General features: G+C 55.3%; 1 protein-coding gene across 10 annotated transcripts in view; it reads right to left on the bottom strand.

Moving 5' to 3' along the window:
* Positions 1-14,833: 14,833 nt before the first annotated feature.
* ARHGAP27 (Rho GTPase activating protein 27) overlaps positions 14,834-22,821 on the bottom strand; it is a 31,465-nt gene continuing 23,477 nt past the window's right edge. For 6 of the 10 annotated variants that reach the window (XM_023652353.2, XM_070227137.1, XM_023652358.2 and 3 more), the window contains 9 exons: positions 22,313-22,417; positions 19,114-19,212; positions 17,881-17,986; positions 17,613-17,735; positions 17,428-17,526; positions 17,176-17,253; positions 16,953-17,087; positions 16,685-16,790; positions 14,834-16,582 (listed from right to left, as the gene is read on the bottom strand). In XM_023652353.2, the coding sequence (XP_023508121.1) occupies positions 16,405-16,582; positions 16,685-16,790; positions 16,953-17,087; positions 17,176-17,253; positions 17,428-17,526; positions 17,613-17,735; positions 17,881-17,986; positions 19,114-19,212; positions 22,313-22,417 (1,029 nt within the window). In that variant the 3' untranslated portion in view covers positions 14,834-16,404. The remainder of the gene's footprint in view (positions 16,583-16,684; positions 16,791-16,952; positions 17,088-17,175; positions 17,254-17,427; positions 17,527-17,612; positions 17,736-17,880; positions 17,987-19,113; positions 19,213-22,312; positions 22,418-22,821) is intronic. The other 4 variants (XM_023652354.2, XM_070227138.1, XM_070227141.1 and 1 more) reach the window with 1 other exon arrangement.

Genomic DNA, 22,821 nt, shown 5'->3' with positions numbered 1-22,821 from the left:
GCCCTCGCCTGCCCGCCGCCCACCGCCTTCCGGGCGATTGGCCGGGCCGCATTCCTGCGCGCTGCCTGCTGCGGCCCCGGTGACTCACGGCCCAGGCAGCCCGGGAACGCCCGGCCTCGTTTGGGGGCCCACAGCCGCTGGTTTTCCTATTTGGAAACTCCTTAGCCGCCTCCGCTCCAACCAGCCCGTCTCTTCCCTGGTCCCCAGCAGGCGGGGGAAGGAGGGCAGGGAAGCCTCGAGACAAGCGCCTTCTCTGTGCAGCGACCCCCAGGGCTTAGAGGGAATGATCCACGCTCTCTTATCCCAAATTCCAGAATGCCCAAATGCCTGGAAACCAAAGTTACAACGTGGCAAAACCTGATGTGCGCTGACATGAAACTAAGTTATAGTCTTCACCCTGCTGAATGTGGATGCTCATACGTTTTGCTGCAGAGACATACTTGTCTGATTACAGCATGCTGTGCCAGACCGATGGAGGTGCTGTATAATGTACAGTGCACGTGCTGAATTTGCTTTCTAAACTCTGAAAAACTCTGAATTCCAAAGCCCATCTGGTCCCCAGAGTTTTCGATAAGACTGTGGATCTGTGCTCTGCCCATTTGACAGAGAGGTCAGTCTCAGCTGGGAGTGGGCTGATGGTCTAAGCCGGTTGGTCTCTCTCCCTGAGCTGCCTCCCGAGAGACTCCCCCACCTCTCTGCCCCACTCCCTCTCCTGTCCCTCCTCTGGGAAGGTTTTCATGTCCACCCCAGCCCAAGCTATTGCCCTTCCTGGCAAATGACCTTTCCCTGTTGGGTCCCAGAGCCCAGCCCAGTGCCCACCACATATGGACAGTGCTGGAGGCAGGAGAGCGTGGTGGCTGCAGGCTGACCTGGGGCTCCAGCTACTCAAGATCCCGCCTTGGTTTGGCCACTTTTCAGCTGTGTAACTTTGGGCAGATTACTTATTCCTTCCATGCCTCAGTTCCCTCCTCCGTAAAGGTTCATAATAATAATGCCCCTCCTTTAGGGTTGGTGGGAAGATTAGAAATAAAATGCAGGATGCCCATGTTGCATGGGACATGCTTATGCTAAGAAATTATTTGTTATTTACCTGAAATGCAAATTTAACTGGGTGTCTGTATTTTTATTTCCTAAATCTGGAAACTTTAGCTTGGCACAGGGTTAGTCTCCAGTATATCTTAGCCGGTGTGCCAATAATAAGTGTTGAATGATGTGGAAGGCTTTTTATCACAGTATTTGTACGTGCCTAATCTTCCCCACTAGATTAAAAGTGCTTCAAAAGTATTCATTCATTCACTCACTTAACAATTATGTATTGGGCACCTCCTGTATGCAAGTCACAGTTCCAAGCTTTGGGGATCAGGCAGTGAAACTGACCTGGTCTATGCCCTCACGGAGCAGCCTGGCATGGAAGATGAATATTAAACACCAATTACCCCAAATGATGAATACCTATTGTGACAAGTCCTGAGAAGTCCCAGCCTCAAGGACAGTCTGTGATGGGGGCCTGAACTGGTCTGGGATGGGTGCCAAGCCTTGTATCTTTCCATCTCCTCCCTCACACTCCTCAGTGTCCCTCCTGGTGGGGAAGGGCTTGATGAGGATGCTCCTGGTCCCTGGGAAAGGCGGGTCGATGTGTCCAGTGGTCCCCCCACAGTGGTGCTGGCCCACCCCAAGCTGTCCACACTATCCCCATCCTCCGTGTGAATGGAGCGAGTTGGGACATGGCAGGTCTAGCTGAGGACTCAGCCTGAGATCAAGGTGGGTCTGGGGTGAATCCATGCCCTCATCTTTAAGAACATCTCCTTCCTGCGTGTTTGTCCAGTCAGCAGGCTCTGGGTGGGGGCTAAGAGTACAGGTTTGGGGGAACGATGTCTCTCGGGGCTGGGCGATCAGCTGGTGATGTCAGGGGAGCAGAGCGCCTTAAAGATCAACTGATGTGACATTTGATGGATGAGGAAACTGAGCACTGGAGAGGGAAGTGACTTCTGAAGGTCACACAGATCTTTCCTGGTGGAGCTGCCACCAAAACCCAGGCTGACTCCTAGGCCAGAGTCCCTGCCCTCCCCCGCCCCCAGCCCTGTGGCTGTGGTGTTGAAGGAGAAGCGCCCTGTGAGTTCACTGCCCTTCCCCCAACTGGGAATCCCCGCAGGGGTCACCTGGGAACCCACAGCCCCCATTTTCCCACATCCCCCAGGCTAGTTTCGGTGCGTTTTGGCCCTGGGTCAGGGCCTGCAGCTCAGAACTGCCTGCAGCTCTGAGCAGGGGAGCCACTGAAAGCTGACTTCAAACAACATATGAGAAAGTTGGCCTTGAAAAAGTTTCACTTCCCAAGTTTCACTGTGGTGGCTACAATCTGACGTCCCTCTCTCGCCAGCTCCTTGCAAAAACCCTGAGGAGTTTGGCCTGTGACCCATCCAAGCTCATAGAATGCAGGACCTCCAACTCCCTTCTCCCCCATACTAGGTACTGATTCAGGACCCTACCCTGGATAAGGGGCTCCCTGAGCCCCCAGAACCATCCCTCCAGCCCAGCAGCCCCTAGTCCTCTGGGCCGGGATGTACTTGGTGGACAGGACAAAGCTTTTACCTTCTTAGAGTCGCTCCTCTCTGTCCCTTCTCCATGCCCGCTGCCTTGTGAAGAAGCTTCCCTCTTTCCTTGCAGCCTGGTGTCGTGTGAAGTCCTATGGCCTAATGTGCCATAGACATCTGTCATTAGACATCCCAAGTTCACCTTCTGATGCCACCACTCCTAGGTGGGCGTGGTGGTCTAAAACATGTCCACAAATTCCTTGGCACTCTGCCCATCGAGAAGCGGGGTCTATGTCTTCTCTTCTTGAGGCTGAGCCAACCTTATGGAGTATGGTGACAATAGGATGTGGCAGAGGAGATGTGATGGGACTTCCAAGGCTAAGCCTTAAGGACAATTCAGCTTCCTTCAAGTTGTCCATGGACACTCATCTTTGGAGCCCTGAGCTGCTATGTAAAGAGTGCAAGGCTGCCATGTTGTGAGGAAGCCAAGACCACAAGTCGGCATCTGGCCAACACTCCCAGCCAAGGTCTATGCCAACAGCCAGCATCAAGGACAGACAGTGATGGGGGCGTACTTAGAGAGAAATGGATGAGCCAGAGGATGAGCCAAATGCCTGCCAGGGGTGCTGGGAACTTCTCAGTCAGGCCCTACTAATAGATGGAACCTTGGCTGGCCCGAAATCTGGTCTCAGACCCAGAAACTCAATGTTGTCAGGGTCTCCTGTGATGAATGGGCGCAGGAGGCCAGACTCCCTCACTACCTGGGCTCACAACAATGAGAGACACTGGCTCTGGGGGCTGCCTCCCACTCTTAAGCTAGCACCCTCCCCCACTGTAGGTGTTAGTGGATGACTTGAGAGAATGGACCGTGCTTGAGCCTAGTGTGTTGCTAGTACTCAAATGAGGATTACAGGGATTGTCATGATTATCAGTTGTCACCAGGCCGCTAGTTGAGTCCCCTCTGACTGGAAAGACAAATTCAGGCTTCCTGACACCCTTTGGCTCAGGCTCCGTGAAGACTCCCAACCTGTGAGCATATTTGGGCTTCTGACCCCCCAAGCAGATGAGGCACCTCCTTGGGGCTCCCATAGCCCCCTCTGTGTACCCCAGTCCCAGCTCTGGCACACGGATCACTTGCTGGTCTGTGAAATCCCTGGGTTTGGGGACCTGGCCTCACCCCCCATATCCAGGTCCAGCTCCACTCCTGCCCAGCGCTGGGGAATGGACACTGAGGGGGTTGAGTTGATCAGAGCTTCCTCTGAGATCACTCGATACCCTCCCATCTTTGGACTGACCCGGAACGCCACAGCCTCCCTTCATCACATCATAAGGATTACTGTTCCCAAACAGCCAAGATGGTGATCCCAGGGCCAGTTTCTTCTCATTTTCCTCCAAGAGCAGGAGTCCACGTGAGCCTATCACGATGAAGGCAGTGGTGGTGTTAAGGGGTCCCGCCTGCACACACGGACAAGGGGGCCTTGGCCCTCTGGGGGCACCTGCTTTCTCCACAGTGAAGACGGCAAGGGAGACACAGGCAAGCCTGCAGCTAATCCGGCGCCCCTGGCTCGCCAGCAAAGCATTTCTGTGCCATTAGGCGGTGCCTCTCTTGTGCCCACGGAGATTATCTGCAAAGGAGCAGGGGTGACGAGATGGGGGCCTGCCCTCCCTGTGCCCTCCAGCTACTTGCACCTGGGTCTGCACAGCCTCGGGCCCCAGGCTGGGGGGCTCACTGCCTGCCTACCCCGGCCTCACTCTCGATGACTCCAGCATCCACATGGATACCGTCAGCTCCTGGACCTCCTGGCCTCCAGACGTCACTTCCTCCACTCTGCCCACCTGCCCACGCCGAGGGCCGCATGCTAGACCCTCTCCTCCTTACTGATAGTACATCCCCGCATTTCTCCACTGACCACACCTCTTATCCTTCCCACTCATTTTCTCTCGGACAGGCTCCTCCCAATAACTCTCCTAGTTTCTCCCTGGCCATCACCCCTCCCCTTTTCCTTCACTCCTTCCTGCCTTGGAGTCCACTGTCTACCATTCTGATTACTCTCTTCCAACACCTCCAACACTTGGTCCCTGCTCCCTCTGTCATCCCCACCTGGCAGAAGCCAACCCTTCACTTTGCCCTCACCTGCACCAGAGAAGCAGGGAGCTGCTGAGACCATCCCACAGCCAGGTTGCCCTGGTGCAGGCAGCACCTTAACCTCAAAGGGGCACTCGGCCCTGCGTGGACACTGTTCCATTTTCCTGGTGCGAACACAGACAGAACTGATCAGGTGTGAGGGGTGAAAGGAAGAAAGGATACCCAAGAAGGACTTAGAAATTTCTGGCTGGAGCAATAGGGTGTGCGGTGGTGCCATTTTCTGAGATGGGAAAAATGGGGAGAATCAGGTTTGGAAGAGAAGCCAAGGCTGCCTGCAGTCGGTTCTGACGGTTTTGCCTCCCCCGCAGATCTTAAGCGGACGCAGATGTCCCACCTCCTCTGCCTCCAGCTTCACCGGGTGGTCTTGTTAAAACGTCAATCAGAATGCATCAGCTCATGCCTTCAAATCTCGCAAGGGATTCATGTCTCACTGCAGAATTAATCCAAATGTCTGCAAGCCTTTCACAGTCTGCCTGCTGGCTTCCTCTTCTGCCTCGTCCCTTCCACTCCCCGCTTCACCCTCACCGAACATTCCAGTTCTCCAGCTACGAGAAGCTCCTTCCTTCTGCTTCTCCAACGCCCTGGGCACAGGCCCACCCAGCACCTTCACACGTGCTGTGCCCTCGGCCTGCCGTGGTCTTTCCTCGGCTGGCGACTTTAGATGTCACCTTCTCAGAGAGCCTTCACTACCACCCCTCTCATGAGGGGCCTTCCTGGCACCTGGTACGTGCTAAGCACTCAGGATGTATTTGTTAAATGTATGAGTGAATGAATGGATGGATGCATGCATGGGTGCATGGATGGATGGGGGCTTCCTGTCTCTAGGGTTGCTGTGAGGACGAGCTGCGATACTGGGTGTCAGATCACTCTGGACACTGGCTGTGCTATACACGGTAGGGGTTATACTCCAGCACTACATTGGCACTTCAGTAAGGGCTGATGAGTGAACTCATGCCACACAAGGCAGGGTTCAGGGTGTGAAGGAGGTGTAGACAAAGTGCAAGAGGACAGTGGGGCCTCATTAGAGGGAGGGATGGGGAAGAGGGAGGGTCTGGCTGGCCTGCCTCTCCTGCCTGGTCCCTCGCCAGTCCCTGTCCATCCCATGCCAGCTGCATCTCATTCCCCTCCCATGTCCTGCTGTTTCACACCTCCAGCCCTTTGTCCACAAAGTACCTGCCTCCTCGAAAGCCTTCAGAAAGGCCAACTCTTGCTCATCAAACACAACCCGTTCAGCTGTTACCCGATTCCCACACGGATGTTAATTGGACACCTTACTCTATGCCCGTCACTGTCCCAGACACTCAGGCTTTGGGAAAACAGCTGAGGACAAGGCGTGAGGTCACTGCCCTCATGGAGCTTACATTCCAGTGGGTGTGACAGAGCACGAACTGGTCAGCAGTCAGACCATTAACCTCCCCCAGGAAGCCTTCCCTAGCCTCCCCCGCCCCCAGATCTGGTGCCTCTTCTCTGGCCCCGTGTCCCTCCCCCACTACACTCACCACCCTGCACTGTGAATTTCCGTCTGAATCTGTCTCCACTTCGGAGATAGGAAGGCCAGGATTCCTGTTTCTGCCTTCTCTTATCCCCACCAGCATGGGGCTGACACTTGGTCGTAACTGTTTCCTTGGGCTGAATTCCACAGGCTGCAAAAATGAGGCATGATGTTGGGCTGAGAGGCGGCAGGGGCAGAGCGGTGGTGCTGTGTGAGAGCCTGCGTATTTGGAGAGAGCACGGGGCGCAGGGGGGTGGGGTGAAGGGGCGTGCTAGTTGCCACCAGATCTTGGAGGGCTGCGCAGGTTTCAAACAGAGCTCTATAGCCCTTGTCTTGCTGAGAGAATATGTCCCGATTTACCAAACCACCAAGGGAACCACGGGACTGGGTCGCTTGTGAAATCACATCCCAACAAGTTGCCCCACTCTCCCTCTACCCTGCCAACAACTTGTAACAGTTTAAAACAAAGTGTCCCTGTCCCACACAGCAAGTGCCTGGCTTAGGGAGCCGGTTAGGCTACCAAGAGGTTAAGTAGAAGTTGGAGGCACTCTCATGGGTGACCTATCCATATAGGGCAGTAAAGGGAACTGGGATGACTTGGGGACATCCCTAACCTTTGAGGCTGACGTCATGGTGATAACCACTCTCCCACAACACAGCTCGTGGTGCCAGTTCTCTGTAGAGGTGCATGAGGTCGCTAACTCAGGGCTGCGTGTCTGATGTTCTTATGAGCACATGAGAGGAACCAAGTCACCCCAGGAAACTGCAGAGAAATAGAATCTTTCCAAGAGCTCTTGATCGACCTTCCTTCTATAGACAGGTGCCAACCACTAAAGGAATACTCAACCATATAAACTGTGTGTGTTCACGGGCGAACACATGGTGTGAAGGGGAGAGCTAGCCTCGTGGGGGGTGTGGCATCACCGAGGAGGAGGTGCTGGGCATTGAAGGATGGGCAGTGTGATCTGGAGGAGGGCGTTCCAGGAGAGCAGCATGCACCGACACTTGGGGGTACAAGAAGGTGGGAAACATCAGGGCTTGTTCAGGGAGCAGCGGCAGTTGGGCGTGGCTCCATTTATCAAGTCTACCTTACGCGCCCAGTCCTGGGCCACATCATTCCACGGGTCAGAGGTGATTCTGTCACCCTCTAAGCTGAGTTATGGATGAAGATGCTAGGCATCTTGAGAGGTCAGGTAACTTGTCTAAAGTCCCACAGCCAGTGGCAGAGCTCAGGTTCAAACTTGGGTTTGTCAGATTCCCAAATCTGTGCTCCTAACCACCATGCTGAACTGACCCGTGACGTGATGCTGACCCCGAGGAGCCAGAGGTGGCCATTTGGACTTGATTCCAGAAGGCAGAGTTCCCTGAACGCCTGCTATTTGCATTCAACCTTCAAGAGACCTGCCATGTCCTCAGACTTTCATTTTCTTAATGCTTGTCTTAAAATGTTTTGCTTTTTAAAAACTGAAATTTAAGTAATTTTTTCTTCATGTATAACATACATATGAAGAATCAAACACACATCAATTACTTTTCACTTGTGTAAAAAACAGTAATTTTTCACCCAGGTCAACAACAGATTATTATGAGCCCCTCAAGAAGCCAGCCTTGGGCCACCCCCAGGCATGGCCCCCCAGGTAACCACGCTCCCAGCTGTAAGAGCATAGATTAGTTTGGGCTGCTTTTCAACTTCCTATAAATGGAATCATAAAGACTGTTCTTTTTGTGTGTGTCTGGCTAAATTTGTGTAGTTTAATTTAGTCATTCCCACTTTTATACAGTATTCCATTATATGAACATACCAGAATGTATTTATCCATTCTGCTGCTGACATATAGATTGTTTTCAATTTTTGGCTATTACAGATAAAGCTGCTACGAACATTCTTGTGCATGACTCTTGGTGAAGCGTGTACTCGTTTCTGTCGGAATTACACCCAGGATTTGAATTCCTGGGCCAGAGACTAGTACTGGCCTGCTCAGCTCCGTAGAAACGGCCAGCTTCCGAAAGCAGTTCATGTCCGTCCTCGCTGCCAGTGACAGAGAGTTCCAATTGTTCCACATCCCTGCCAAAGTTTGATACTGAAAGTCTCTTTTATTTTAGTCCTGGTGGGTGTACAGGGATATCAGATTGTGGTTTTAATTCACATTTCTCTGATGACTAATGCAGTTGAGCACTTTCCATCTGTTTATTGGCCATTACGTCTCCTCTTTTTACCAAGTGTTTAAGTCTTTTGCCCATTTTTCTATTTGATTTTTAAATTTCTATTGATTTTTCTCATTGATAAGTCTTCTTTATATATTCTGGATGTTAGTCCTTTAATGGATATATGATTTGTAATATCTTTTCCCAATAAATGTAATTTATGGGCCATTATTACCATAACTAAAAAACACTATCACATGTCATAGATAGTAGGTAACTGTAAAATAAGTAAAATAAAAATAAGACAGTGTTATCACATTCCAGCCGGATATCTTGTGGCTGGCAGCATGGCTAGAGGCCTCACCCATGCTAAAAGGAGAGATTAGCAAGTGAAACAGCGGTGTTGAAGACAGTCTAGCGCCCCATGGAGACTGCCTCCTTGATGTCTTTGGAAGGCTGGAAAGAATTAGAAAAGAAATAATTTTCTCATTTTGGAACTCCATGTTAATTATCACCCCTATGTACCCTTGGCCCTTGAACCTCCTATAATTGTGGCATCTGCCACCCACCGAGTGCGCTCTACACTTTGGGAAACACAACCAGAAGGGATGTGGATGCAATGAAGGTTTTAACTGAGCGTTGATCTAATGAGATTGATGCTTTAGAAAAGTTGTTCAGGTGGCAATTTGGATAAAAGCGAAAACAGAGAGGCAGAACCCAAGTTAGGAGCAGCTGAGGAGGTCCAGGGGGTAAGTGTGAGGCTCTAACTGGGGGTGTGCCAGGGGCTGGGAGGGCGTGGGGACTGGAAAGATAGGAGGTACAATCTGAGCAACGTAGCGGCTGACCGCTGCGCTAAGACAGTAAAAGGAGAGGTCTGGGGTGCCTCTGGGATTTCTAAGTTGGGGGCCTGGGATGAGAGAGGTAGCAGAGACTGGAGAAGGGAATTGTGAGGAGGTAGGAGATGATGGAATCAGTTTGGGATATGTTGAATTTGAAGGGCTTGCGGGGCCTCAGAGGGAGAGGTTCCCATTCATTCCACAAATATTTACTGAGTATGTACGGGTGCCAAGGGTGCAGCAGTCGATCAGACAGACAAGATTCCTGCTCGATGGAGCTTAACGTTCATGGAAAGATAGACAGTGGGAAAGACAGATAAGGACAAGCAAGTTTGGCACAGGGCTCAGGGGGCTGGGCTGTGGGGTTGATTGGGGGCCTGTCAGTGTAAGGACAGCCGTTAAAGCTGTCAGCGTAGGTGAGCTTGCCTATGGAAAGTGAACAGAGCAGAGGGGAGGGTGGAGAGGGGCAGGTAAATGGAGCAGAGGGGAGGGCGGAATGCCAGCATTTAGAGGTAACAGGAGAAGGAACACCTGCAAAGAAAACCACTGAGGAGTAATCAGAGGGGGTGGAGGGCAGAGACAGGTCACAGGAAGAGGGTTTCAAAGATCTGTCAATGATGCATTCATTCATGTATTCAATAAAACTTTACTTGGCCCCTTCCTATTGCCAGGCTCTGGGGAATCAGAGAGGAACGAGAAGTCTCTCAGGGAGGCAGATGTGTAAACGACAAATTATCAGACAAAGCCATATCAGAAGGATTCTATTATGGAAATAACACACGACATGTGTTGTGGGAGCACAGAGGATGGAAACTCACACTTTTTGAACCTACTGTGTGCTAGGCACTGGGGAAGGCTCCCTGGAGGAGTGGGCATGGAGCTAGAGCCTGGGGCAGGGGCCGCTGACAGAGAGCAATGGCTGAACAAGGGTGTGGAGGTGGGAAGCTGCTTGGCGTGCTCTGGCAGCCAGGCATGCACAAGCACTGAGGGGTGGAGCCAGCCAGAGGACAAGGAGCCCGGGACGGGGTTAGGATCATGCTAAGAGCGTGGGCTGAAGTTAGCAGGCGATGGGGCCAGTGCAGACTTCGAGGAGTGTGCCTGCTGCTCCGCAATGTTCCACCAAGCAGACAGGAGCCCCTGGCAACCCTGCAGCGGCCTTCTCTTCCTGGCCCCCCGCAGTTAGCAGATGTCCGCTCTGCGTGCTTCGCTAACGCGGGCTCCGCGCAGCCCAGCTCCCGCGGGATAAGGCGCTGAGCGCGGGGCTGGGCGCGTGCGCGAGGGCACCTTGCAGGGAGGCATGTGAGAGAAGGAGACAGAGTACAGGGACGGAGGGGTTAGCACAGGTTCTAGGGTCTTGGGAGAGTTCTGTTGGGAGAAGTGGGCGGGGAACTGAGGGCAACTGTCGAGGATGGAGAAGAGTGGACCGGGCAGAGGTGCCAAGGCTCAGCCCAGCGGCCTGAGCTCAGAGCCACCCTCTGAGAGGGGCCCTGGGCTGATGGAGGGCCAGAGTCCTCTCCCTCTTCACAAGGCCAGCCCGTCTCCTCCTGTTCAAGGCTTCACCTTGCCTCCTCCTCCACTACATGACAACAGCCTCATCCCCAGCCTTGGAGCTCAGGGCTGGACTGGTACGTGGGGTCTAGGGTTTGGAGGGGGACAAGACCTCAGGGTTTTCTTGACCTTCTGGCAGAGCAGCCCAAAGCGCCCGGAACTCTCCCAGGTTGAGAATCACCTCTTGGGCAAAAGACCTCTGGCGCCCCCTACTGGCAGCTCTGCGCGAACAGTCCGGATCCCTCCTCTGCAGCCCACCCCCGCCCACAGGGCCTGAACACGTCTGGGGCCCTTTCAGCGGGGGCTGGGAGGTGGTGCAGAGCCCAGCCAGGAAGAGGTCTGCGTTGAGATATTTACCGAGATTCCAGCAGCTCCCTAACCGGTCTCCCTCTCTCCCTTCTCCACCCACAGCCAAGAGAATCTATTTCAAAGCGTGTCTATGGAATACAACTCAGCAATAGCAAGTAACGACTGTTAATACCCACAACGACTTGAATGGATCTTAAGGGCATTATGCTGAGTGCAAAAAGCGGATCTCAAAAGGTTACATACTTTATGATTCCATCCATATAACATTCTCAAAATGACACAATTGCATAGATGGAGAAGAGACAAGGCTGCCAGGGTAGGGAAGGGGAGGGAGAGTGTGGCCATAAAGGGGCAGCAAAAAGGGATTTCTTTAAGGTGGTGGAACAATTCTGAATCTTGATTGTGCTGGTGGTTATATGAATCAGTACAGGTGATAAAATGTCATGGAATTATACACAAAGACATACAAAAAAGGAGTGCATGCCGGAAATGGTGAAATCCCGTAAGGTCTGCAGTCTAGTTAGCTGTCTGGTGTCCACTTCCCTGGTTTTCATAATGCACTACAGCTGTGTAAGTTGTCACCACTGGCGGAAGTTGGTGATGGACACGTGGGACCTCTCTGGACTATTTATGTGACTTCTTGTGCGTCAATAATTCTTTCAAAATAAAAAGTTTATGAAAAGAAAAAAGCATACCTGGCCGTATCATCCACCTGCTCACCTCTACCTAGCGGCTCCCAGTGGGCCGTGGAGGATGAAGTGCCTGAAAGAAATTCTGTCAACTTAATGAACGGCGCCCTCTAAGGCTGGCGAGGGAAGGCTGTCTCATCTTGGAGGGCACAAGGGGCTCACCTCACAGCCTGGATTCTGCCTGGCAGGTTACCTCACTCGTTAATCCTGTTGGGTCCCCTCCTCTACTGGCCTGAGGGGGGCGCTCTTCCACCTCTGATGCTTGGCCCCCAACCGGACACAGTGCCCTTCCCTTCGCACTGCAGGGACTCCAGCTGAAGTCTTGAAAAAAGACTGCCCTGGAGCCTGGGAAACAAAAGGCTAACAGCCCAGTGTGCTGGCCGCCCACCAGGCATTCCAGCTGCACCCTGAGGGCTCCTCCAGGACACTTCTGCCTCTGGCTCCCTCTGGCCCTGTGGAGGCTGTCTCACCCAGGACCCAGGACTGTCCTTGGGCCTGAGGAATGAGGGATAGTGTGACTTCTCAAATGTTCCCGCACCAGGTGCTGGGCCACGCGTGTTGCACACGTCTCATTTATAATCGTAGGGAGGCTCTGAGGTGAGAGTGGCAAAGTGCTAGCTTTACAGATGAGCATGCCCAGGGGAGCCACTTGGCCAGGGCCGCTTGATAGCAAATGGCAGGGCTGGGGTTTGAACTCTGGATGTCTGCCTTTCCATGTATTGGCTCATCAACAAGTATTTACTGAACAGCCGTTATATGCCAGGCACTATGCTAGGTGCTGGGCATACAAAGGTGAGCAACAACAGAGTCCCCACTCTCCCAGGGCTCGTGGGGGGCAGACAGCAATAAATAATCATGGTATACGGTTGTAAAATGACAAGGTGACATAAGAGAAGCGTATGGGTCTCTGATGGTATGTAATAAAGAAAGCTGACCTAGCTGGGTATTCAGAGGAGCTGCGTGAGGAAAAGTTGCTTGAACAGAATGTTAAAAGGTGACTAAGCAAAGGGAAAAGAGAACTGCAGGGAGGGCACCGCACATGTGAAGGTACTGGGGCAGGTGGGAACACGAAACATTTGTGAAACCAATGGGGGGGTCAGTGTAGCTGCAGTGCAGGAACCAGGAGAGCAAGGAAGGCACAAGGCCCAGCAAGTGTTTACTGTAGCCAGCCTGTTCTCAGAACCTCGAAAGTATTATCTCACATAATCTTCACAACCACCCTATGAGGCTGGTGCTGCTATCAGCATCCCCGTTTTCCAGACGAGGAACCCAGGACACAGAAGGATGAGTCAATGACCCAGAATCACCTAGCAGGGGTGCTCTGGAGCTGGAATTTGAATCCAGGCAGTCTGGCTGCAGAGCGCGGGCTCTGAACCCCTGAGCTGTGCTGCTTCAGAGAGGAGGCTGAGGGGTGGGCAGGGCCAAAAGGGGCAGGGCACTGGAGGCCGTGTTAAAGCTTGTGGTCTTTTCCTAAGGTGAGAGGGAAGATTTTTAAGTAGGGCAATAATATAATCAGGTTTGTGTTTTAAAATGGAGATGGATGGAGGGGGTGCAGAGAGACTGTGGGAAGGGGAGGGGCTGAGAGGCTGCTGCAGTGGTCCAGGCAGGAGACGTCAGCCCCGTAGGCTGAGTGGGGCCCTGGTGATGGAGAGAAGTGGGTGGATCAGAGAGGTAGACCTGCCAAGACTTGGATATAGATTGAGGGTGGAGGGTGGAGACAGATGGGGAGATGGAGGGAGAAGGCCATACTCCCGGGTTTCTGGCTTGCCCACTGCGGGGATGATGAGTTATTGCCTGAGACAGGTAAACCCCTGGAGGGGGCCAAGTTTGGGGAAGACCATGAATCTAACTTAGGGACTGCTGCAGGCAGATCTCAGATTGTCAGGGGACATGTGGCCTGGAGCTCCAAGGAGCAGTCAGGCCCGGTGCTATTGATGCTGTGGGTGTGGACAGTATGATCCAGGATGGGGCACAGAGGGAGGGGAGGGGCTGGCCCCCAGGACTCTGGCCTTTCCAGCTGGGCAGAAGAGAATGAGGTGTTGTGGCCAGAGTGGGAGGACAACCAGGAGACCGTGGTGATGTGCAAGCCAAGAGGAAGAGAATGTTTCCAGGGAGGGAACGTCAGCGGAGGACAGGATGCTCTCAAGAGGACAAATGATATTAGGACCCCAAAACTTCCCGTAGTTGTTGATATGGGATCACTGGTGAGTTTAGGGGGGAAATTCAGGGGTGAGATGGCGTGTGGGGGTCGAGGAGTGAGAAGGGCAGCAAAGGGCCAGAGGAAGGAGCTCGCTGGATGTCGCAGTGGTGCCCTGGGCACCATTCAGACCTCCCTCCTTCCAGGACTGAAGCGTGAATTTCCCAGCTGCAGAAGGGTCGGCAGCTGACAGCTCTCATCAGAGCCTCCCTCCAGGACACGCTCCCCCCACCCCCACCCCTGGGCTGAAGAGAGCCTCTTTGCCTGAATTCTTCTGCACCCCGGCCACCCGCCCAAGGCGGCCCTCATCCAGTGGATGACGTGTAGACAGGCCTCATCTGGTGGATAAGGCAGTTTAAAGGCCTGGTCCCCTATCCACAATGTGGGACAGCGCTGAGGCCCTCCCAGCCCAGAGTTTCCCGTGGGCTCGGCTGAGGCCTGGGATGGGCCAGCATCGCCCTTTCTCACTCGGCCCAGTCCTGTGGCCCCCGTCCCCCTCAGGTGTGGGTCCTGAGAGCAGCCCCTGAAAACTTCCTACTCGCTTTGCACCATTTCCTGAGGAATTCGACCCGAGAGAGCAGTCAGATGAGTAAGAGAGACAAGCAGCCAGTGATGGTGGATACTTCCCAAAACAAGAGGAGATTAGCTGTACCCTGGAAAGATGTCTGCTCTTCCCTTTAGACCATGCTCCTGATATGCGGGACCCCAGAATTCCCTCCCTGAACAGCCCCAGGCCCATTCCCTCAAGTGGACCTGGTGGTGTGGCCAAGGGGCAGCAGCGGGTCTGGCGGCTTGGGCTTGTGGACCAGAGCATCCGCGTGTGTGCACATGACCCTCCCCTCGGGGCAGGATGGCTGGGGTGGGGAGATACCGGGGGCCAGCTTGGTCAGCTCTTCCCACGCCATCACATTTGGGCATGGAATACAAGAGTCAAAGAAGGTTACAGTGGAACCTGGCCTCCAGGTCAGTGTGAAGGTTTATTTACCAAGGTAGGAGAATAGAACGTATTTCATTGAACATTGTTAGCTCGATCTATAACTTTACAACACTTCGACACACGGTATGAGGCCTCCACTGTACTCTTCCCCAGCCCCGCCGGCACTAGGGGTGGGCTTGGCTCAGCCTCATATGCGGACCACGCGCTCCACCAGGGAGGGTGCACACTACCCCCGCCCTGGGGCACAGTGCCTGGCACAGAAGAGCAGATAATAAATATTGGCTGTGAGAAACACAGGAGACAGTCCAAGTTAGATGCTTGGCACAGTGCAATAAATATTAGCTATTATTGCTCGTGGAATAAATGATGGGTGGGTGGGGCACGGGGCTGAGACCCATAAACCGAGGTGGTTTGTGTACAAGGAGGGAAGGGGGGCTGCCGGCCCCAGGGTTCACACTTCCTTTCCTGAGGTTGTGCCCCCCTCCCCCCACCCTGCAGGCCTCTCCCAGCTCTTCATGGCAAGGCGGGCACGGGTGGGCATACTCAGCCAGGGCACTGGGAGGGGCTGGGGGCTCCTGCCAGCGCCCCCTCAACCCTGGGGGCAAGAATAACAGCAGGTTTCCTGGCCCTTGCTTTCAGGGACCTCCCAAGGCCCACACAGAACCCATCCAGCTTAGTTCCTTTTGCTGTACCCATAAGCCCATGCTGGGTCGGGGGCTAGCTCACAGGGTGGATTTCTCCCTTATCGGAGACCATGCTCTGGTGTGAGAGGAGCCTGGGCCAGGAGTCAGATCCCCCGCTGGCCCCTGAACAAGTCACTTGGCCTCTGTAAGCCTGTTTCCTCATCTGTAAAATGGGACTGTGTGTGGAAACGGTGCATGTCAAGTGGCAGGAGCAGGGTACACGCTGTCCAAGAGGAAGAACCCTCACACACAACACAAGTGGATCAGGGAGCGCAGAGGCCGGGAACCCCAGACAGCAAAGCAGACGAAAATGGTCCACCACGAGCCAGTGAGAGAGCCGGGCAGGAGCATCATCCCTGAGGCCCGGGGAAAGGCAGGCAGCCGCCCACGCCGGAGGCCGGGTCAGTCCTGTTTCGGCAGCAGGCAAGTTGTCGGTGGCCGCTTCATGACCCGAACGGTGCCACGCACAGGGCTGGGGCCCTAAGGGGCTCCGTGCAGGCCTCGACGGGGTCCGGGCCAGAAGAGGCTAGGAAGCCCCTCACCCAAATTCCTCCCAGCCCGGGCGGTCCCAGAAAACCATCCTCACTGCCCCCACATTCTCACACACGCACAGTAGGTGGCGCTGTAATAAAGAACAGAACCCAATTAACCTCTAGCAGAACAGGCCAGGGGAAAAAAAATCACATTTTGCGAACTTCCCACCAGGGGTCACCATCCTGCACCGAGGGGTGCAGAATTCACACCCGCCTGCGGGCCGGTAGCAGGCGGAGCGGCTCCGAGATAGAGTCCGGCCACGTGGCCTCCAGCCGCCCAGCTTCTGTGGCCGGACCACCGTCACTCCCAGTCGCAGGGCCGCAGTGCTAGCAGCGGGGGCAGGGTGGAGGCCCGCGGTCAGTGAGGCCGGAAGATGTCTGAGCACTGCTGCAGGATGAGCTCCACCACCTGGTTCTGGAACACCATGGTCATGGGCATGCTGGTTTCCTCCTTCTCGGGCCGCAGGAGCGTGGGCCCGAACACTATGGCCACGCTCTGCACTGACATGCGGTTCTGTTCGCCGTGCTCGATCACCCTGCGGCGGGGTGCGGGTGGCGTGAAGTCAGGGCCCAGAGCCGGGGTAGTGGGGAAACATAGGGGGTCCCGCCTCCCCATCCCCGCCGGCTCGCCCGCTCACCTGCACAGGTGCTGGAAGAGCAGGCGCAGCGTATCGTGGTTGGGGGCAGGCAGCGAGCGCACCAGGTCCCGCACGCAGCGGCTTCGCTGGGCCTGGTCCTGCAGCTCTGGGGAAGGGAAGGGTCAGACAGAGCAAGAGGGAGGGTCAGCTCAGCGAGGGGAACGCAGGGGACTGACTCCCAGCATGTGGGGGGTTCCTGGCCAAGGACGTGCACGAGGCAGGCCAGCTCCACCCCGACCCCCTCCGCCCCACCGCCCCTGGCGCTCACTGATGGCCGCGATGAACTGGCGGAAGTGCGAGAAGGGGAAGAGGGGCTCGGGCAGCTCCCGAAAGAAGAGCTTCAGGGCGCCAGTGATAACGTGGACATCCTCCCAGCGCCCGTCGTCCAGGTCCAGGCGCTCATCTGCGGCAATGGGGAGAGCAGGGGGGAAAGGAGGTCAGTAGCCCCTCGCGCCTTCAGGCCCTGGGGCAGGCACCGGGACGGGCCTCACCGTGGTCCACCTTATAGCGCAGCTTCTGGATGGTGGCCAGGTTCCCACTGATGCGGTACAGCCCGTCGATGTCCAGCCCTGGAGCAGAGGGAGGCGCTTGACCCCGCGTTTGGTGGGATGGGGCTAAAGCCCCCTGCTATGATTCCTACTCAGGGGCTCCCATTCTGTCCGCCACAACCCTGGGCCCACCCAGGGGTCTCTGGCACGGGGCCCTGGGAGGAGGCCACGCGGCGCCCGAGCGCGGACACGTACCCCGGGCCTCGACGGCGCGGATGCACTGCTGCACGAAGCGCGGCACCGGGCTCCGCTCGCGCTCACACAGCGCGGCCAGCGCGCAGCCGAACACCTGGTCTGGGGGAGGGCGAGGGTCGTCAGCGCCGCCCGGCCGCGCCCGCCCCCCCCCCCCCCCCCCGCCCCGCGCCCGCCCGCCCCGCTACCTTTGATGTAGCCCTTCTCCCGCAGCGACTGCAGCGTGGGCCGCTTCAGGAGGAACTTGCGCAGCTTGTGCCGGACCTTGCTCAGGTCGCTCTCCAGGCCCCCGGGATACAGCGCGGGCGCGGCTGCCGCACGGGGATGCAGGGATGATCAGTCGGTGGCGCCGGAGGTGGCCCGGCAGGCCCCAGCCGGGTCATCACCATTCCCCAAAGATGCCCTCCATCCCCCCCCCCCCCCCCCCCGCCTCCCACACCCCTACCCCGCACACACCTGCGCCCGGCCGCGCCTCGTCCTCCCGCCAGCTTCCCAGGCGCTCGCTGGACCCGAAGTCCACACTGCTGTTCTCATTTTCCTCCTCCGGGGGCAGGTCTGCGGACTAGAATCACACAGCCTCAGAGAGGCAGAGCCTAGGGCCAGGCGGGGGGCCTTTGGGGATGCGGTGAGAGACCGGAAGTGCCCTCCCAGCAGGCCTGGCGACCCCCAGGCAGAGTTCACTTTTCCCTTAAGCAGGTTAACTCGCCTCACCTCCACCAGGGAATCTCAGAACATTCACCTCCCTTCGCTGCATGGAGCCCTTCAGGTGTTAGAGACAGTCATCCTGTTCTCCCCCAGCCTTTATCTTGGCGGACCTACTCACCTTCCAGCTCCTGGCCCCCTTTCCCTATAATTTTCCTTACTACACACTCCACTACGTCAGCATTCCTCAATATGTGGCTCCCAGCTCAACCTTGCAGTTCCAACTGGGGCCAGAGCACTGCCAACGACTTCACTTCCCTGGATCTGGATTCCTACCTCTATTAATATAGCCAAACATGGCACCCAGTGTTGGCTCATAGGGAACTAAGGACCAAAAAGCCCCAAGCTGGGCCAGCAGTGGCAGTGGTTAAGTTTGCTCTCTCCATTTTGGCAGCCAGGGGTTCTGGTTTTAGATCCCAGACACGGACCTACACACTGCCCATCAAGCCTTGCTGTGGAGGCATTGCACATATAAAATAGAGGACGAATGGCATGGATGTTAGCTCAGGGCCAATCTTCCTCACCAAAAAAAAAAAAAAAAAAAAAAAGCCCTAAGTTGTTTACTTATGCAATTGATATTTGAACCTAAAAACCTTCAATTCAATCCTTTTAAATGATATCTTTTAGTGTCAGCCTGTCATGCCAACCTGAGGCTGTTTCTGAGAGTATTTACTTTTCCTGCTGCTTTCCTTGAAATGAGACACTCCTCTAGGATCTGCCCCTATCCCCACCTGAAGAGCCCTCCTGCAGGGCCAACCCCAGAGGCTGGATTCACATACTGAAGAAAGGCTGTTTTTTCAGCAGCCCATCTGCCATCCGGCCATAAGGGGGGGACTGCATCTGCTGGGAGTGGTACTCACCCACTGGTGCCATGGAGCTCCTGGGGCCTGAGTGGAGGGTCCCTCCCACCACAGTGGGCACAGCTGCCTTGCATAATGGTTTGCCATCCCCTCCCTCCCAGCCCTGGAGGCTCCAGGCTCTGCCTACCAGCTCCTGGATGGCCTGGGCGATGGCCTTGTGCCAGGTGCTGATGATGGCCTCTGAGTCGTGCTGGATCAGGTACTCTGAGCCATCTCGGCTCCGCAGCTGAAGAGACACAAGTCGCTGAGTCATCTCTGGTTCCCTGGGTTGGCCCCAGGGCTAGGCCCCAGGGGAGATACAGACAGGGAAGTGATCTGTTCCTGTCCCTGGGGACTCAGAGTCTAATGCAGAAACAGCCTCACTCAGGCCAAGGTATTCTGCCTCATTAAAAGCAGTAGGTGACAGCATGCCTGTGTTACAGATGGGCAAACTGAGGCTCAGCAGTTTATGCAACTCCCTTGTTGACACACAGCTAGTGAGTGATGGAACAAGGATCTGAGTGCAGCAGATCCACACGGCTCAACTGTCTGGTACACGTCCCCCTGCCCCATCCCGCCTCCCACGAGCCACAGAACATGGTGGGCCTCACCCAGAGCAGGGCCAGGAAAAAGGTCAACGAAAGAAACTCCCTGTGGGAGGCCTCTGGCTGCTGGACCGAACAGTGAAGAAAATGCTGGGAGAGAGGATCTGAAAGCAGATCATAGCTGATGCAGAGAAAGCAAGCGACTCCCTCCTCCATATGCATACTGAGGACCTAGGAGTGTCATCCCGCTTCTGCAGCCACGAGTCCCCGCCCTCTCCCACACTCCAGCCGGGGCAATGCGTCCTCTTACAGCCAACTTCATCGGAAGCGTAAATGAAACAAAACTCCAGAGGGAAACTCTCCCACTTTCTGACTACTCAAAGCCTGGTCTGATGAACAGGCTGGAGGGTACCAACCCACCTTCTCTTATTCTCTCCAAGGAACTACGCACACGGTTTGGAGAGGTCTGTGAGCTGAGGAAGCACTGCCCGGTCAGTCTGCTGGATGCTCCATCCAGACCACAGGCCATACTCTTCTTTAAGAGGCCCCAAAGTCTGGGTTTCCAAACCCACTATTTATACTATTAAGGAGCAGGCAGATATCAATCGCCCAGGCGGTTCTTCGGACTGACAGCTGCTGAGTGTCCTTGTTCCCTGACAAAGGCTCCAAAGGACAGGGGGAGGCGGTCAGCAACTTGGACAGACTCAGCGCCCCGGCTCTGAGGACTGGGCGCTCAAGGTTGATGCGAGTGTTTGGTGCAGCAGCTGACAGCAGCCCTGCCGTTTGGGCCGGGTGAGTCAGTCAGTGGAAACTGTCTCAGACAACAGGGTGCAACTTCCAGAAGCAGCAAGGGCTGTCTCGTGGCTGCCCACCTTTTAAACTTCGACTTGAGAGCTATTTAAACTGCCTTTAAAAATTAAAAAAGAGAATAAGAAAAACTGCATGTTCCACCCCACTCGCTCCCTACAGACTGGAGAACCTTCCTCATCAGGCAGCTAGCACAGCCCACCCCCGTCTCAGCTGACGAGAGCCCTGCCTCTGTCACCCCAGAGAACAGCCCGACAGCTTCTAAAACCACCACCATGATTTTTGGCAGCTTTCTCAAAACATACTCAGTTCCTACTGGAAAGTTTCACACAGAAGGCAAAGCTGGATAGTTACAGAGCAAAATAACTCACAAACATTCATCCTGTTCAATGCACAGGCAAGCTGAGCTGCCCCAAACCAGCTGTTTTTGGAGGACTGTTCCTGAAGTTTTCTGTGGCTCTGGGGCAACTAGGAAGACCTGTTGTGAAATCTGCCAGGCCCAACCAGCCTGGCCACGATATAGAATTTGTGGCTGTCCCTTGCGAAAAATCCTTGAGTTGCCTGCAGGCCACCCCTGAGTGGAGGGAGGATGGCCACCTGCCGGCCAAGAAGCGGGGGCTCCTGACTTCCACTCGACTCTCAGCATCCGTCAGCTTGAGTAGCTTCCAGGAGAACCCTCTGCCTTCCAGCGCTTGCCGGAAAAGACACCTCAGAAGAGTTTACTCTGAAACTTTCATCAAAAGCCCAGGCAGAGAGGTGACGCTTATGGAGCACTGGCTGGAGGGTGTCCTCTCTAGGTCAGGGAAGGAACATGCCTAGCAAAAGTGATGTCCCTCTTCAGTTTGATGCCTGTGGCAGACATTGCTAGTTGATCACAGAACTCCATGCTGCTAAGCCTGGAGAAGGCTCCAGACCCACTGATCCGAGTAGCTCATGAAATGAAACCGGTTTTCCAACCCTGCTCTGTGGATCCTCTGGTTCTAGGACTGAATGAAGCTTGGTGAGTCATCAGACGACTGCACACTCCAGCTCCTTGCGGAACTGCTTTTCCTGAGCTGAGAGATGAGGTCGTGCTTTTGGCTGTTATCACGTTCCCTGAAGCAGCCCCAAGAATCCCTTACTAAACTAGAATGGGGCTCCACGCTAAGGACTTCTTCAAGAGCTAAGGGTTAGGACAAAGCTTTGATTTCCCTCAAAATCTGGGAAGGCCTCCCTGTCCTCTTAATAAGAGCCATGTCGCTGATCACCCTCGTTTCTTCGCTTTGGCTGCCGGGAAAGCTGGAGGTATCTTTCTTCAGCAACAACCACCTTACCCCTGTCCATCATCTGCCCCCCATCCCGCTCCACATCTCCACCTTCTTGTGCCTGATCCTGGCTTGTCAGTGGATTTGGCCAGCTCACCATGTGCTTTTCTCGTGAGTTGCCTCAAAACTTCCGGGGACTGAGGTGAGGGTAAAAGTAGTTTAAAAACAAGACAACGCGTGGACAGTGGAGGGTATGGCGCTGTGATGGTCCTGGCCTGGGCCCCACCTGGCCTCTCTCTTCCTGCTGGGGGAACCTGGGAAACGTGTCCACTGCCCTGGTGGATTCACTGGGGACCCAGTCCAGTTGGAAGCTGGGCTCTGACCATCCAGAGTGGGTTTCCCAGGCTGTCAGAGTGAGCAGCCAGGCACGGGAGTCTCCTGTCCATCTCAGGCCAGAGCAGCAGAGATGAGAGCTGTCCTAGGCATGACAGAGTTTTGTCCCTCAGAGACCTCTACCCCTCCCCTCCCTCCAGGGCCAAGGACTGGTGGGCTCAGCTCCTGGAGAAGGAACTGCAGAATCCACGATGCCAGAACCACTGCGGAGGGGTCCCTGAGGTGGGTGTGGCTGCAGCTTTGAGCCCTGAGAATTGCAGCCCCAACTGTCCCCAGGTCCCTCTTGTGGGGGCTTGCCTCGAGACAGTTCCAAGCCAGCAGTAAGCCCCTTCTCCTTCTCCCCACCCCCACCACTCACCTCCAGCACATGCTTCTTGCTGGATTTGTCCTTGGGAGCCCAGGCGAGAGAGGCCCCCTTCAGCTCCACCGTGTACTCGGGGGTGGAGAGCTTGTAAGGCTGTCTCTGTGGGAGAGGGAGGAAGGGTTGGGGGAGCCGTCAGCTCAGACAGGCCTGCCATGGTGCCCTGGCTCTGATCCACCAGGCGCCCTCAGCTCCAGGGACAGGTTGGGGTCACAGCTCTGGGGCAGGGGGCCCAGGGGCTCCTGGAACCCAGAAATCCCCATACTTTTTAATCACAGAGCCTGAGGGCTGACTGGTCCTTTGCTGCCTGCCCACCCAGGAGAGGAAAGGAGAAAGGAGTGCAGCCCCCTCTCCTGAGAGCAGAGATGCCCAGCCCCCAGCCTCCCTGCCCACCAGGCTGGAGCTATCCACCCTCAAGGACCGCTCCCCAGGCCCAGGGTGGCTGAAAGTGCTTGTCCCGGAGTGAATCTGCTGTCGCCACCCCCTGCCAAAGCCCAGCTCTCTTG

Source organism: Equus caballus, chromosome 11 (genome assembly GCF_041296265.1).
Source record: "Equus caballus isolate H_3958 breed thoroughbred chromosome 11, TB-T2T, whole genome shotgun sequence".
Taxonomy (NCBI): Eukaryota; Metazoa; Chordata; class Mammalia; order Perissodactyla; family Equidae; genus Equus; species Equus caballus.
Note: the sequence above shows the minus strand (reverse complement) of the source record. Positions and strands in the feature narration are given on the sequence as shown.